This window comes from Taurulus bubalis, assembly GCF_910589615.1.
Source record: "Taurulus bubalis genome assembly, chromosome: 9".
NCBI classification, from domain to species: domain Eukaryota; kingdom Metazoa; phylum Chordata; class Actinopteri; order Perciformes; family Cottidae; genus Taurulus; species Taurulus bubalis.
In genome coordinates, this window is record NC_136597.1 from 1028116 (window position 1) to 1044314 (window position 16199).

The 16199-nt window shown below is 45.7% G+C and overlaps 1 protein-coding gene across 1 annotated transcript in view; it reads left to right on the forward strand.

Moving 5' to 3' along the window:
• The window catches only part of tango6 (transport and golgi organization 6 homolog), a gene marked incomplete at its 5' end in the record, with an annotated part of 30996 nt that overhangs the window by 10881 nt on the left and 3916 nt on the right, over positions 1-16199 (forward strand). Inside the window, 8 exons of the mRNA XM_079223091.1 lie at positions 349-475; positions 1247-1450; positions 2125-2268; positions 5216-5899; positions 7283-7340; positions 7477-7635; positions 13401-13552; positions 14527-14640. Of these exons, the coding sequence (XP_079079217.1) occupies positions 349-475; positions 1247-1450; positions 2125-2268; positions 5216-5899; positions 7283-7340; positions 7477-7635; positions 13401-13552; positions 14527-14640 (1642 nt within the window). The remainder of the gene's footprint in view (positions 1-348; positions 476-1246; positions 1451-2124; positions 2269-5215; positions 5900-7282; positions 7341-7476; positions 7636-13400; positions 13553-14526; positions 14641-16199) is intronic.

A 16199-nucleotide genomic window follows, 5' to 3' on the forward strand; every position in this document is an offset into this window, starting at 1 on the left:
GATGGACATGTCCTTAAAGGGCAGGACGAGCAGGACAGAACCATGATGGACATGTCCCTAAAGGGCAGGACAGAACCATGATGGACATGTCCTTAAAGGGCAGGACGAGCAGGACAGAACCATGATGGACGTGTCCCTAAAGGGTAGGATAGAACCATGATGGACATGTCCCTAAAGAGCAGGACAGAACCATGATGGACATGTCCCTAAAGGGTAGGACAGAACCATGATGGACATGTCCTTAAAGGGCAGGACGAGCAGGACAGAACCATGATGGACATGTCCCTAAAGAGCAGGACAGAACCATGATGGACATGTCGTCCCTCACGTCTCTCTCGTTGTCCCCAGTGAAGAGGACGATGCTCTCTATGAGAAGCTGGCAGGAGAGCAGTGGAGGCTGGACTGTCTCATGCAGCTGTTGGCTGAACTGAAAGACTGTGACCTGCCTGGAGACTTCTTCCTCGACCTGCTGCAGGTAAGAGAGACACACACACACCACACACCACACACACACACACACATTATATATGGGGGGGATACAGCATAGTAATTTTGCGTGGCGATATGGTATTGATACACGGAAGCCAAGTATCGATCTCTTATCAATTGTAAACTTTTTGGTCCTAGAATAATAAAATCAATTGCTTCTTCAGTCCACTAGATGGAGCTGTGGTGTTTTGTGGTGAGGTCAGCAGAGGTCCCGGGTCACGTGATGGTAGCAAGTTGGTCAAAACAAAAGGAGACAACGGAGAAAGAAATTAGAAATGCGTCGTCCGCATTTAAATCAAACGTCTGGGTTATTAGATCAAATATGTTGACAACGTTTTCCTTTGGGGACAATTTAGAGTTGAAAAAAGGTAATAAATTGCAAGATATCGTAATACTCAATATATTGCAGTATCGTGTAACACACACACACACACACACACACACACACACACACACACACACACACACACACACACACACACACACGATACAATCCAGTGTGATAAATACTCCCATTGTGTTGAGTTTTCCTAAGACTGGGGCAGAAAAGGTTTCTTCACATCTGTGACATTTTGAGGTTGTAGATTGTGTTATATTGTGTTATAGTGTATTATATTATATTATAGTGTATTATATTGTATTATAGTGTATTATATTATAGTGTATTATATTGTACAGTGCTTCAGTTATTAGTTCCTTCATTGCAAGAGAAGGTGACCTCAGTCCACAGCCCATCGCCTCCTTGCCTCTCCTGCAGGAGCTGGCCAGCTGGGCGGCGGCAGCAGAGGAAGCCCAGGAGGATGAAGCGGAGCTGTCCGGGTCCTCCGTGACGCTGCTGGAGGCGGAGCGGCGGCGGCTGGCGGCGGCGGCGAGGCGAGGCCACGGACTGGCTGTGCTGCAGGTGTTGGCTGTGACGGTGGATTGTCTGCAGCCGACGGTGCTGCTGAGGAAAACCTCTCAGGTCAGTGGAGAGAGATGAACGGGAATGTGAAATGGCAAAACGCAGGCTTTTATTAACTCTTAACTAGCTTGTGGTTGGTTTAAAAATCAGAAAATCATTCAGTTTATCCTAATTGGGATACAACAAATTCAATTTAATATATTATGTATAGTCGAGAATCACAAATTACTCAGAAAAATTGAAATTTTTAAAAAAATTTAAAATTTGTAATTTTAGACTTTTGTAGTAGAATAATATTGCTGGTCTCTGTTCCTCTGGGAGTTGCTTGTAAGGGAAGCAGGTTGAGTCACGCTGCCACACAACAAATAGCCCAATTCCTTCATTTCTGGTCGGGTGAGTGAAGCTCACAGAGGAAGGTGGATGACTGGCTGGCTGCCACTGACCCACCAACAAACATCAATTAATAAACTGGCTGCTCCTCTTTGGAAGTATAATTACTTATTTTTAGGTGTCTCACCACTCAGAATTTCCAGAAAAGCTTTAAAAAAACATGTATAGGGTCCGAGCCTCATGTTTATTATTATTATTATACTTCCTATTCAATTCAGCTGTAGTTGTTGGTGCTCTAGTTCATTACTATTAGGCCTTCTACAATCTCCACTTTGAGATTTAGCTTTGATATTGAACACATTTGAGGCCTTTACATCTGTCTATTATTTGTGTATTTATTACAGGTGGTGGACTTCTTGCTGTCCATGCTGCAGAGGGCCTGTGTGGGTCTGGATCAGACCCCTGGTCCACACCTGGGAAACCCTGTAGAGAGCGAGACGCTGCGCATGGGGATGGGAGTCGTAGCGACGCTGCTGTCTGGACCCGAGGTACTGAACACTTCTACATCTACAGCCATTCATTTAAAGTCAATATATAATAGTCTAACACAGTCTGTGTGTGTGTGTGTATAGCAGAGGTGTCAAAAGTATTCACATTCATTACTCAAGTAGAAATATAGATACTAGGGTTTAAAAATACTTCTGTAAAAGTTGAAGTATCAACTCAAGCTTTTTACTTAAGTAAAAGTGTAAAAGTACTGGTTTAAAAACTACTTAAAAGTATAAAAGTAATGTAAGGGGAAGGTTTTTTTTTTCCATTAAGGACAAACTCTTAAGCCGCCTCTCAGGGGCCTATAGTGCACTACCCCACCTCCCCCAAAACAATCATTTTATAAAGGCCATAATGACTATAATGTTTTAAAATGTTATGTTGAAAAATGTGGGATGCACTAGGCTACCCGTTTCAGCTGCATATATGCCCATTTAAAATGATCACATTTTATTACAATGCAAATACATTAAAGCACCATATGTGTACTACTGAGCATTAACATGCGTTTCATGGAGCGGAAGACATGATAACTAGTTGCCTATAAGTATTGTAATAGTGCAAAATAGGCGGCGGCGACTTCGACACAAACACTTAAAGCTGTGGTTCTCAAACTTTTTCTGTAAATAACATAATTGTGTGACTCATCTGTGCTTTTATAAATAACAGAATAAAGACAATTGCAATCACTTTCAAGTAAATCAGATTGCCCCATCAGACAATGTTTTGTGTAAGTTCTATCTGTGCAAAAAATAACTCATATTTAGTTACTACTAAATAGCTCATTGTGGAAAACAATAAGCTTTTCATTTTTTTTGCCAAACAAAACAGAATGAGTGCAGATATGTGAGCCATCAGGTTGTATCAGTATTAGTGGAGCAGTGAGCTGCTTTCCTCGACACACGTGTTATAAACGGGGTTGTAGATTTGATACGGCTCTCAATTCATGCTCAATATTGAGCTTAGATCTGTTTCTTTATTTTGAGAAACGCAGTAACAGGAAAAGACGAGCTCACGGAGCTCACGGAGCTCACGGCGTCGCGTCAAATCGCGCAAGCTAACCTGTTAACGGGTACCGTAACCATTTACCCGAAAGTACAGGCATCTGTCCATGTATTTATTAATGACTTAGTTTTATATCCGTGTACTTTATACTTTTGTAATATGTGAAGCCAGCAGCTCATTGTTGGTAGAAGACACGAGCACTTTGGCTCTTTCACCTGGAGCAGGAGAGCTGCTCCGGGTTCAGAGAGCCGCTCCGGGTTCAGAGAGCCGCTCCGGGTTCAGAGAGCTGCTCTGTGTTCAGAGAGCTGCTCTGTGTTCAGAGAGCTGCTCTGTGTTCAGAGAGCTGCTCTGGGTTCAGAGAGCTGCTCTGTGTTCAGAGAGCTGCTCCGGGTTCAGAGAGCTGCTCCGGGTTCAGAGAGCTGCTCTGTGTTCAGAGAGCTGCTCTGGGTTCAGAGAGCTGCTCCGGGTTCAGAGAGCTGCTCCGGGTTCAGAGAGCTGCTCCGGGTTCAGAGAGCTGCTCCGGGTTCAGAGAGCTGCTCTGGGTTCAGAGAGCTGCTCTGTGTTCAGAGAGCTGCTCTGGGTTCAGAGAGCTGCTCTGGGTTCAGAGAGCTGCTCTGTGTTCAGAGAGCTGCTCTGTGTTCAGAGAGCTGCTCTGGGTTCAGAGAGCTGCTCTGGGTTCAGAGAGCTGCTCTGTGTTCAGAGAGCTGCTCCGGGTTCAGAGAGCTGCTCTGGGTTCAGAGAGCTGCTCCGGTGCAAGGAGAACTCCAGTTGCTCCTCACATGAGAGCCGCTGTTGCATCTTCACCCTGGGAGCGTTTAAAATGCAGATATAGCGGTCTACTTTTCACGCGACATATTTTTCGACACTCTCTGTCCGCTGGTGTGTGTGTGTGTGTGTGTGTGTGTGTGTGTGTGTGTGTGTGTGTGTGTGTGCTCAGTGCTCACCTGTGTGCGCTGAGCACGTATCTGTGCACAACGGGGCGGAGAGGTTTGTGTGTGTTTTTGAACGATGACAAACCGGAGTGAAAACAAACCAAAATGAAATAGTAACGAGGCTATTTTTAAAATGTAGGGAGTAGAAAGTACAGATATTTGCGTGAAAATGTAAGGAGTAGAAGTAAAAAGTCATCTGAAAAATAAATACTCCAGTAAAGTATAGATACCCAACATTTCTACTTAAGTAAAGTAACGAAGTATTTGTACTTCGTTACTTGACACCTCTGGGGTGTGTGTGTGTGTGTGTGTGTATATATATATATATATATATATATATATATATATATATATATATATATATATATATATATATATATTAAACAGTGCATTGTGGCCGTAAGTCCTCTCTTTAGCGATCAATTCCTCTCCTGGAAAAGTCATGGAAGTTTAAATGGTTATTTCCAGGCCTGGAAAAGTCCTTAAAAACAATAAAATCCCAAAAGTTTAGTAAAAGTCATGTAAATGTGTTATATTCATGTGTTCATGTGTTCATTCACGCTGAGTTTGAAGTAATGAATATGCTTTTAAAAGAAAGACTCAAAATATAAGCAGGCATACATACAGGCATCTATATAAATGTTTATTCTTTTAATCAAACTATTGTCTCATTCATTTGTCATTTAAGGTTTACTGTATGCTTTGTGTTCTCATTGTTAGTTTAAATACTACATTTACTCACTTTTTACTGTTTACACCCAGACTTCACTAAATGTTTGTCATGACATTTGGTTTAAAGTCATGAATCCCATTGGTCAACATGTGTATGAACCCTGCCTCAGGTCCTAGCTAGGTTAGCTTAGCTTCCCTCTCCTCCATGGGGTCCGGCAGACCGTGTCATTTAAAATGCATTGCAGTCGTGTAAACAGTCCAAATGCTTCTGGCCCTGACTGTACGTTCTTCAGGCTTTCCTGAGCACACCCTGCTCTCTTTGTCCCTGTTTTACTAGATTACTGTGGAGGACTTCTCTTCGATGTCGAGGCTGCTCCCGTCCCTGGAGTCTCTGTCTCAGAAGCACGCTGACGTGGTCGTCCAGCAGCTGGCGGCTGACCTCAGAGCTCTCATCGCCACTCACGGCGCCTACCGGCCCGAGAACGCCACCGCGGCCGCTCCGCCCGCCAGAGACCCTGAAACCACCGCCAAGAACAACGCTGTGAGCATGCAGACTAAAGCCAACGCCTCACCGTCAAGTCCTCAAGCCTCACTACCGGACAGCCGCTCACCTAGTGGAGTGAGTCCAAAAGGTGGAGGTAAGACCTCTGGAGCCAGTATCCGGGACCCTCCTGCCAGTATCCGGGACCCTCCTACCAGTATCCGGGACCCTCCTACCAGTATCCGGGACCCTCCTGCCAGTATCCGGGACCCTCCTGCCAGTAACCGGGACCCTCCTGCCAGTAACCGGGACCCTCCTACCAGTAACCGGGACCCTCCTGCCAGTAACCGGGACCCTCCTACCAGTAACCGGGACCCTCCTGCCAGTAACCGGGACCCTCCTGCCAAGCCCTTGTCTGATTGGCTGCTGGAGGCGTGTGACCCGGACGTGCCGACCCGAGCGTTCGCCCTGAGGACGCTGACCAAGATGGTGCAGAACAAAACCCCAGAGGCGGTCCAGGCCCAGGAAAAGGTCCTCATGGTGGGTTCTTGGTTCAGTACTTTAGTCTGTTATGATGCCCTGAAGGTATTGATAGAACTGTTATTATTCTTCTTCTGAGAAGAGTAGAATACATTGAATTGGGTAGTTTACCCAAATATGACATTCAGATGATAAACTTGATATTTCTACATATTCAATGCTTTTGACAGAAAGTATTCATATCATGAGAGTAGTAGCCATGATGGAAAAGTTATAGCGACCAAAAATACAAGCATCAGTGGATGTAGTAGAATAATAATGATAATAAAAGCAGTGATGGCATTGCATCTGTTATTAATAATGATGATAGCAGGAGGTGTCAGCAGGACCAGAGTCCAGATGAAACCACGTCCATGTAAACCTGTGAGGAGAGAAAGCTCAAAGACTAGATAGTAATGTGCATTAATGGGGCATGAATTCATACATTCATACAGAACAAGATGCATGTAGAAGAGAAGGTTAGGACATCAGTAACCATCAGTGGTACACAAACGTCTTCACATAACAAGGTTGTTGCCTAGGAAAGTGAACATATATTAGAAATGCACATTTTACATTAACAGTGAATTTGGTTGCTGTTGTCAGTAACTAACACTATATGGACATTAAGGTTATCACCTTTTATATGGTGCACCTGTGAGAGTAGCACGACATTTAATGCTTCTGCACATCAGACTTAGTTCTAACGCTGGCATCTCGTCCTTTATCCTAATGGAAGGCGATGTAGTACACCTTTAAGACCAACAATAGCACTGCAAGTGAAGGCGTGGTGCATTGAGTGCAGAGCGTTTGTGCAGCAGATGGGTGGAGACGCTTCCACAATGGCGTCGTCATGTCGGTGTTGCTGGGCTGAACCAGGAGCTGGGTGCCTCAGCCCCATGAGACGCGGTGCTATTGTTGCCTGCACAGTGTGTGCATCAGGAGTGTGTAGGTAGTGGTATTATCCGTGTCTCCTGGGACCTCGTGAGCAGCATGTATAATACATGAGGTGGTTGAACCTCTCCCCGGTGAGCCAGAGGGTGCACTGCGCTCCAGGGCCTTGTTAAGGTGCTATGGGTAAAAAGGAGAAGCACTACTTTAGTATTCTCTGTCATCACCTTGGATCAGCTTCAACCCCCTGCTGCTACAGCGCAGACCCCCTTCATTCATTGGGTTTTCCCATCCTCCAGGGACCCCTCAGAGCACCTGGGGATGGGTAGGGAACATTCCCTTTGGTTGTGTTGTGTGATGTATTCAGTGCTGAACCAGTATTCATCCTCCTTTGTTCTCCTGGATCCGTGTTGGTGACCCTGATGATGTTTCTCATAAAGAATGGCCGGATGTTTCCAGGAAGGTGGAACGTATAAAACTACAGTCCAGTCTGTTGTGTGATTTCTTTTCCAGCTCTTCTTAGAAAACCTCGAGCATGAAGACTCATTCGTCTACCTGTCGGCCATTCAAGGTAATATATGATGCAGCTTGGCCCCGCGCTTTTGTTAAATGTTATATTGAGTAATATTTTTCTAATCCATCACACCGATACTATTAGCTGTAAACAGTCAGAAGCTCTTGACAGCAGCAGTATGAGTTGTCTGCAGGTCTGTCTGCGTTGGCTGACTCGTACCCAGAGAGGATTCTGGGCCGGCTCCTGGGAGACTTCCAGCATGGACCCTCCCTCCCCACATCCAGCCAGGAGCACGCCCTGGAAACCCGCCTCAAAGTGGGAGAAGTCCTGATGCGGGCGAGCCGGGCGATGGGTGAGCTCCTCTGCTGTTGCTTCACATGTCGCGGTGACCAGGTGCTCATTTCTTCCAGTGACGATGACGTGGCTTCAGAGGCCAGGTTCCACCCCATGCGTTGTGCTGTGAGGTTTGTGTGCTGTGCTCTGACGGTGAACTGTCAACAAGAGAACGGTGAATACTTAACAAGGATAATCTGTCTCACTAGTGGCTGAGACGTCATAGGTTTCATTTCAACAATAAGGCTACGAACTTCTCCAACCTTACAGTAGGCCTGAAACCTCTGTTTCCATTGTCTGCTTGCATTTAGGGATATGCAACAACAAATCTAAATGGCCATCTTCATGCGCAATATTCTGTGTTAAACAAGTTGTTTCTTTAAGGCATTGTATGAAATAGGGATGTCAGGAATAATCGGTTTTGCCGTTATAGAAGTCACTGTTAGATTCTCACGCTGCCACAAGATCAAGAGAATCATGGAACCTCATATTACATGAAGAGCTACCTTGCCAGACTTCAAGTAATGCGTTTAGCAAGTCGGTGATCAGGCATTCAGGATTCTCTGGAGGAGTTAAGGGCAGCTACGGGAAGCTAAGGGAAGCTACAGGCAGCTACAGGAAGCTAAGGGAAGCTACAGGCAGCTACGGGAAGCTAATGGATGCTACGGGCGGCTACTGGAAGCTAAGGGATGCTACAGGCAGCTACGGGAAGCTAAGGGAAGCTACAGGCAGCTACAGGAAGCTAAGGGATGCTACAGGAAGCTAAGGGATGCTACAGGCAGCTACAGGAAGCTAAGGGATGCTACGGGCGGCTACTGGCAGCTACAGGCAGCTAAGGGAAGCTATAGGCAGCTACAGGAAGCTAAGGGATGCTACGGGCGGCTACTGGCAGCTACTGGCAGCTACAGGCGGCTACAGGCAGCTAAGGGAAGCTATGGGAAGCTATAGGCAGCTACAGGAAACTAAGGGATGCTACGGGCGGCTACTGGCAGCTACTGGCAGCTACAGGCGGCTACGGGCAGCTACTGGAAGCTAAGGGAAGCTACAGGCAGCTACAGGCAGCTACAGGCAGCTACAGGCAGCTACGGGCGGCTACAGGCAGCTACAGGCAGCTACAGGCAGCTATGGGCAGCTATGGGAAGCCACAGGAAGCTACGGGCGGCTACGGGGGGCTACGGGGGGCTACAGGAAGCTACAGGAAGCTACAGGAAGCTACAGGAAGCTACAGGGAGCTACAGGGGGCTACAGGGGGCTACGGCGTGGCCTAGGTGTGTGCACAAGGACAGAGGCAACTGTTGGTTCTAATAAACAATGGCTGACACACTGATACTGCTGTTATATACATGGTAGTCTTTCTAAATAAAAAGGTTGTTCAGATGTATCTGACTGCTAATAAAATTGAGGATGCGATGCATTCAGGTGCACCGAGCATTATTGACAGGCGAATCGTAATTGAAATGTTAGAGATTCACACCTCTAACATTTGCTTCGTTTAAGTGTCCATATTTGTATATAAAGCTATCAGCACACCATAGAAGCCAGCAGACTTGTTTCCATGTCTCTGCTCAGAGGGGACCCTGTGTATCAGGACCGTTCTGATTGAAACCCTGTTTAGTTCTTTCCCCCAGCTCTGGTTTTTATCTGCCAGATTTCCATCGCACCATCTCCCTGGACAATCGGGGTTTATATTCTGGCTGAGAGATTGGATAGACCATCGGTTTGCTTCAGACAGCCAGAGAGCCTGTGTGTTGGTCTTGAACCGCCGGTAGCCAAGATGTGCCTTTTGTAAATGAGATGCTTTTCTTAATTGACTCGCCTGGTAATGGAAGAGAAGCCCTGACAGAGTCTGTGAAAGCCCTCAGTGTGCAATGATGGACAGACCATGTTCTCAACAGAAGAGCTCTGAGAGTGTGTGTGTGTGTGTGTGTGTGTGTGTGTCCGCCCCGTATCAGTCTATTGAGACGTGTAAATGAAGGGAGAAGAGCTGTGTGTGTGTTGCTGGTTTGAATCTTGTGATTCTGAAGAAGTACTTAGCATTCTAAAAGCGTAATCTGGGACAAGCCAAACAGATCTGTGTGTGTGTGTGTGTGTGTGTGTGTGTGTGTGTGTGTGTGTGTGTGTGTGTGTGTGTGTGTGTGTGTGTGTGTGTGTGTGTGTGTGTTACTACTACTACTACTAGCAATCAGCTGCTGTTGTCTCCATGGAGCTCTGGCTGTCCTCCTGCAGCAGCCGTGGTAGTCGGCTCTGTTCTTTGTGTGTCTGCTGTGTGGCACACACACACCCAGCTTGTTAGAGTACACCTACATTCTGTAAACGACAATATTAGTTGTGTCAAGATGTCAACTTAACTGTCTGGATCACATGAGAACCAGCCTCAACCACGTTGCCTTCAGGTAGCGAGCACCATGACTCACTACCTTCATACAGCACATTCACAGGATAGTCAGTAAACTACACTGAGGCCAGTGACACAGTTCTGTTTAGCTGCTGTGTTAGACCATGCTTGGCATGAATGACAGTATAAGAGCAATAAACTATGCCGGGTTGTGCCGTTCAAAAGCTCCACTATGATATCTGACGTTTCACCACTGTGAGCGCAGCGTGTCCCTGATGCCGTCCGCTGTGTGGGATGAACTGGTTTAAATTAACTGGGTTCAGATTTGAACCTGGAAAAAAAAAAAGATTAAAAAGAGTGAAAGTTAAAAACATCAAATCTGTTACTGAAAACTGAAAAATATATAATTTTTCAAAGTTCAACAGCTAAACTTGATTTTTCAGGTTCAAATCTTTTTTCCAAATGAACAAAACATATGACCTGGATTTAGCTCCATACTCCCTCCTACAGTATTTTCCTTGTCTCCTCTTCTTTTGTGCTTATTATATGTTAATTTGCTGATCTCTAGGCTTATTTCTCTCCTGCAAATCAATGTAGGATATTAATAATAATAATAATAATAATAATAATAATAATAATAATTCACACTTTTATAGCACACAAAGACGCTTTACATTGGGGACAAGAGACGGAGACAAACAGACAAAACTAAATGTGTGTTTATGGTCCACTTTGTGTTCTCTTGTCATCCCACACACTCTTGACGGTATGCATGGTTTCCTGCAGTGTGTTATATCCGGTGTGGGCAGCTGGTCGGAAATGAAGACGCTGAAGTCAGAAGGTTGAGGTCCCAGTCAGAGATACAGGTGGAGATGTGCAGTAAACGAGTGCCACGATGCTCACATGTGCTACTCGGCACTAAATGCAGAATACAGCCGTGTCTGATGGGAATAGCATTCGTTTTGGGATAATTAAATGTATCAGTGGATTCATGAACCAGTTCATGCTGAGGGGAGCGTCTGTACCGAATGTAAATTCATTAGTTGTGGGAACATGTTGCTGAAAACCACACATTTCCACCTGGTCAAAGGTGCAGTGGGGTTCATCCTCTGGGGAGCATGGACCTTTGTACAGAATGTCTCGGCAATTGTTAAGATTAAAACATCTTTGGGTGGTCGTGTGAAGAGAAGTCCAGAACTCGATGCGTTATAATAGAACAGATTGAATAAAGAAGATGATGATGATGGTGATGGGCGAGACAGTCCTCCATCGAGAGCCTCTGGTTTCGTTAATCCACAGCCCACTCAGTCCAACCTGCAGGCGGTTTCTGTGTCGAGCATCCAGGAAGAACCCCAAACAAAGGTTCACAGATGTTCAATACCTCTCCGCCGCTGAGCCGCTCATTCGATAGTATCACAGCTCGCACAACCTTTCTCAGGGTCGGAGTTTTCTTCTTCACGGGACACAAAGAACAACAACAGTCCACACACCAGCAGCTTTTAAAGGTTCTGACTCCGCCTCCTGACCAAGTAGGGCTGTGCGGTCTACCAGTTGAACCAGTATACGGTTACAGTTTTCCATACGGTATGAATTGGTCACATACCGTCACCGCTGTTTGGCAGCAACACATTTAATGTTCACAGCTCGAAGCTGAAGGAGCAGCGGACCGAGCTCCTTACCTCTCATGTTAACTCACTTGACTCATGGTGTGCAAGAAATGACATCGCCAAAAGGCATGCTGGGTAAATGACACCGCCCACACAGGAAGACTTTTCTTGGTCAGGAAGAAGTCTTTTCCTGTGCAGCAGAGTGGGCGGGCTTTACCCATCATGCCTTTTGGCGATGTCATGTCTTGCACACCCTGAGTCAACTTATATCCGTGAGACGTAAGCAGCTCAGACCGCTGTACACGTACCTGTGACTGTGAACATTAAATGTTGCTGCCGGCTGAAGAATGACAATAGTCGTTACGGCCGCGCATGCGCCACTAGTATCAAGGGATTCCCCTGGGTCCTAAATCCTGCCAGGTTTAGCTCCCTATGTACCAATCAAAACAGCTGTGGCCAGTTGCCAGCGAGTGGTGAATAAGATGGTGGTGGCGGTCCTTTTCAACGTCAATAAATTAATGTGTTTATTTGGGAAAAAAATACCGTGATATACCGTGAAACCGCCAGAATCTTACAAAATACCGTGATATGAGTTTTTGGCCATACCGCCCAGCCCTATGATCAACTTCAGAAAGTAGTCCCTCTTAAAGGAACAGCTGCACAGTCCTAACACATGCAGTATCCATCTTGTTTTACCCTCCATTTGAAATCCATTCACACTGAACCACTTTACAGTAATATAAAACAATCAGTGACCTTCTATGTTTACCAATACACATCCTTCATAATATCCCTTATTAATGATCTTATCCCTCTTATGCATTGTAAAGTACACATAGACATTCTTTATATACATGTGCAAGTCCAAAATGAACTGTTACAGTTCTACACCATCCATCCTGTAGACGTGGAGAACTGAGTCTGGACCAAAGTGCAGTACTGGCAGAAAGACTCGAGCAGCACCTGGCAGGAGGTATTTATAGGAGGCCAGCTGGACCAGGTTCACTCTGATCTGCATCACGCTGACGTGGATTAGATATTCAAGACTTGACTGTTGACGTTTTAAGCTGCAAACACCTTTTAGACCTGGGTTGTTTTGAACCCTAACGGGTTTTAATGTATTTTAGTAATCTGACCTCTAGATTTTCTCCAGAGAAGCTAGCTGAGCAAATATTTGCTGACCAAGCAGATTTGGTGAAGCACCGATTTTGAAGGACAATTTAGTTTGATTTTAAGTTGTTTTTAAGAACTCCATCGCCTCAGGAGCAACAGAGGCTCCATCACAGTCTCTGTCCACGTCTGGGGATGAGATGGAACTGTAAACACTTTAATAAGCAGCCCGTCTTAAATATTCTTCTGGCCTGTTGTATTCTGTAGGCCCCTTTAGGAACGTATAGCTGGGCCCAGTGGAGGCACGGAGAACCAGAACCAGGCTTAGCGGGGTACCATTGGACTCTGCTGCAGTAAAAGGAGAGGTCCCGAGGCCGTAGTGCTCAGAAACACGACCGCCTTTGTCCACACGGAGCGTTAAAATCTACACCAATCAAAAGTCCTAGTAGCTTTAACTTTTGCTTCAAATCCTTCAAAGTTTGAATAGTGCATAATATGCTATATTGGTGTTAAAGACTCGAGGCCTGACAATAGAAGGTCTTTATTTCAGTCTCTTGTGTAATGATGTTCATGTTTCTGATGTAGGAGATGCTGTCAGCCAGAGAGCCAGAGCGTTGACCTCTTCATTTAACCTCATGAATAATGCTCTTATTGTTTCACTGGGATATGCATCTTAGATGTGCAACTCATCGTCTGCCTGCTCCTCCTCCTCCTCCTCCTCCTCCTCCTCAGGGGAGCTGGCGGCCCACCTCGGTCGTCCTCTGATCGTCGTCTTCCTGAGAGGAACCAGGGATCCGGACCAAAGTGTCCGGGCCAGCAGTCTGTCCAACCTGGGCGAGCTGTGCCAGAGACTGGACCACAGCCTGGGACCGCTGGCCCAAGAGGTGAGCGGAGCACTGACGTCCTCCTGGATGAACTTGGTTTCGCAGCAGTACATGTTAAAAAGCAGAGCCGTGTATCGGGCGATGTTTCGCCTCTGCTCCAGAATCTGTATGACCTGAGGACCAAATGACCACCTGGACTCCAGAAATAACTTATTATATGTTGTTGGTCAAAGGCCCCTGTGACCTCACATAACACATATTAGGCCATAATGTCAGTTTCACACTAATATCTAATGGGATGAAAGATGAAGCGATGTCCTTCTGGACAGACGTGATGTTGTTTTGTAAAACAGGTCTGATGTTTAGGCGAAAGGTCAACAAGCAGCTGACCTGCACCTCGAACACGACTCAGCACGGAGCAGACGGGACGCTGGCGGACAAACACAGTCGCTCCTTCTGGTTGAAATGGTCAAATACAAACTAAATGAAAAGCGCAGGAGCACAGATACACGTGTGTGTGTGTGTGTGTGTGTGTGTGTGTGTGTGTGTGTGTGTGTGTGTGTGTGTGTGTCTACACAGATACACGTCCACGCCCTGAATCAGCTGATAGAAGTTCAGCTGTGCAGTGGTCAGACGCTCAGATAGAGGTGTGTGTGTGTGTGTGTGTGTACTGTAGTCTGCTGCCATGAATAAGCAGCACTGTCAGCTGTAAGAACATGAATGCTTATTCATGAACCTGCCCACTTCTCGTGTGTGTGTGTGTGTGTGTGTGTGTGTGTGTGTGTGTGTGTGTGTGTGTGTGTGTGTGTGTGTGTGTGTCAGTCAGTGTCACTCGATGTAATTTACGAGGTTCTGGACTCTCAGGCTTTCAGCTGATCAGGGGTCCAACATGGACCAGCAAACGCAGCTCAGCTACACATGATCACTAACTGTAGTGCAGCTTTCTGCCTACGTCCTCATGTTTATGCCACTATAAATAACTGTGTGTGTGTGTGTGTGTGTGTGTGTGTGTGTGTGTGTGTGTGTGTGCGCAGCTCAGCTCCTGTCTGACTGCTCTGATCAAGACGGAGAGGGAGGCCGAGGTGAGGAGAGCTGCTGTCCATGTCATCACCCTGCTGCTGCGAGGCCTCGGCGACAAAACCACCCAGGTACACACACACACACACACACACACACACACACACACACACACACACACACACTGAGTCTTAAATGTTTTCATAATGAGCTGCAGTTGAGCTTCAGCAGTCATTTGACCTTTGACCTTGAGGTGAATCCCGTGTGTGTGTGTGTGTGTGTGTGTGTTAGATTCACAAAGTGATTGATGTTTCTGGAGGTTTCCTGCTGCTAATAATCCATCAGGACTTCCAGCTGCTCTCAGAGGTTCCAGGGAGAAAAAGGCTTCATTTTGTATCAAATGTCAATAGATTGTAATCTCTGATCTGAATTTGAATTCATAAACAGAAGAGGCTCATCCATTTTTTAAATTTCATTTGTATAGTGTTGTCTGGTAAAAGGTGATTTTTGTTATTGCCATTCTGACTAAATGAAATATATATCCTGTATTTGTCACAAAACCCACCTAACTAGGAGGACCAAAGAGCCTTTATTATTATTATTATTATTATTATTATTATTATTATTAGACTCAACCTGTGTTACAAACAGCTGATCCACTTAGGCCTCCGCTGATTACCCACCATTCTCTATAACCTGCTATTAAACACAGTGGTTAGTAATTAGGACTGAATAGAAGGGAGCCTGTGGAGATGCATGTTGGTTAGTGTATGCAAACAAAGACACGGGCCCAGAGGTCCATGTGGTCCATGTGGTCCTGGTCCCTTCAGGCTCCACAGACAATGAGAGGCTGGGACTAGATTACAGGACAAGTCTCCCTTTGGTCGTCACTGGGTAATGAGCACATGTTCTCACCGAGCTCCAGACCCCGTGCTGGACCCGTTGTCACCGGTTCACATTCCTCATCCGGTCAGTGTGTGTTACGGGGATGTGTTCTCAGATAGTCCACCACAGGGTCCCATCTCACTCCTGAATGGAAGCAGGAGGATTCACTGATCCCTGAGCGGTTTGAGGGAACAGCATGGCTGTAACTCTGTTAGTTTATGTATTCACAGCACCAGCATCAGGGATGTTAATAAAGGAATGAAGTAATGGTGAAAGTGAGTATCGCTGCAGCTACTTTAGGGGAAAGTAGGTACGTTTAAAAGTCACACAAAGCATTTTAAATTACAATAACCAAAATATAATGGTGGCAGGAGGCCAGGTAATAACACAAACTAACACAATAACAATTCTACAAATCGTTGAAGCCATTAAACTGTCCAGGGTGCCACACCGGCACATCAATAACTTTAAATCATCAAAATTGTTAAATATTTATTTATTTTTGTCAGACGGCTAATCAAGTAGCATATTTAGCTCCAGAGTACTCAGAAACATAGGAATAGACACCAATATCATTCAGATCAGGGAAATACAAACAGTTTAATGAAGACAACTCATTCTTGGAGACCCAATTGGCGGCCATCTTGAAAAATAACGGCCATCTTGGATTTTTGAATGCCCAATTGGGTAGATTTGACCAAATACCTCTGGAGAGTTTGCACGATTCTTCTTAAAACATGCTTATATCTGCCCCATAACGGAATACAGGAACCAAACAGCCTCTTATGCCGTGTTCACACCGGAC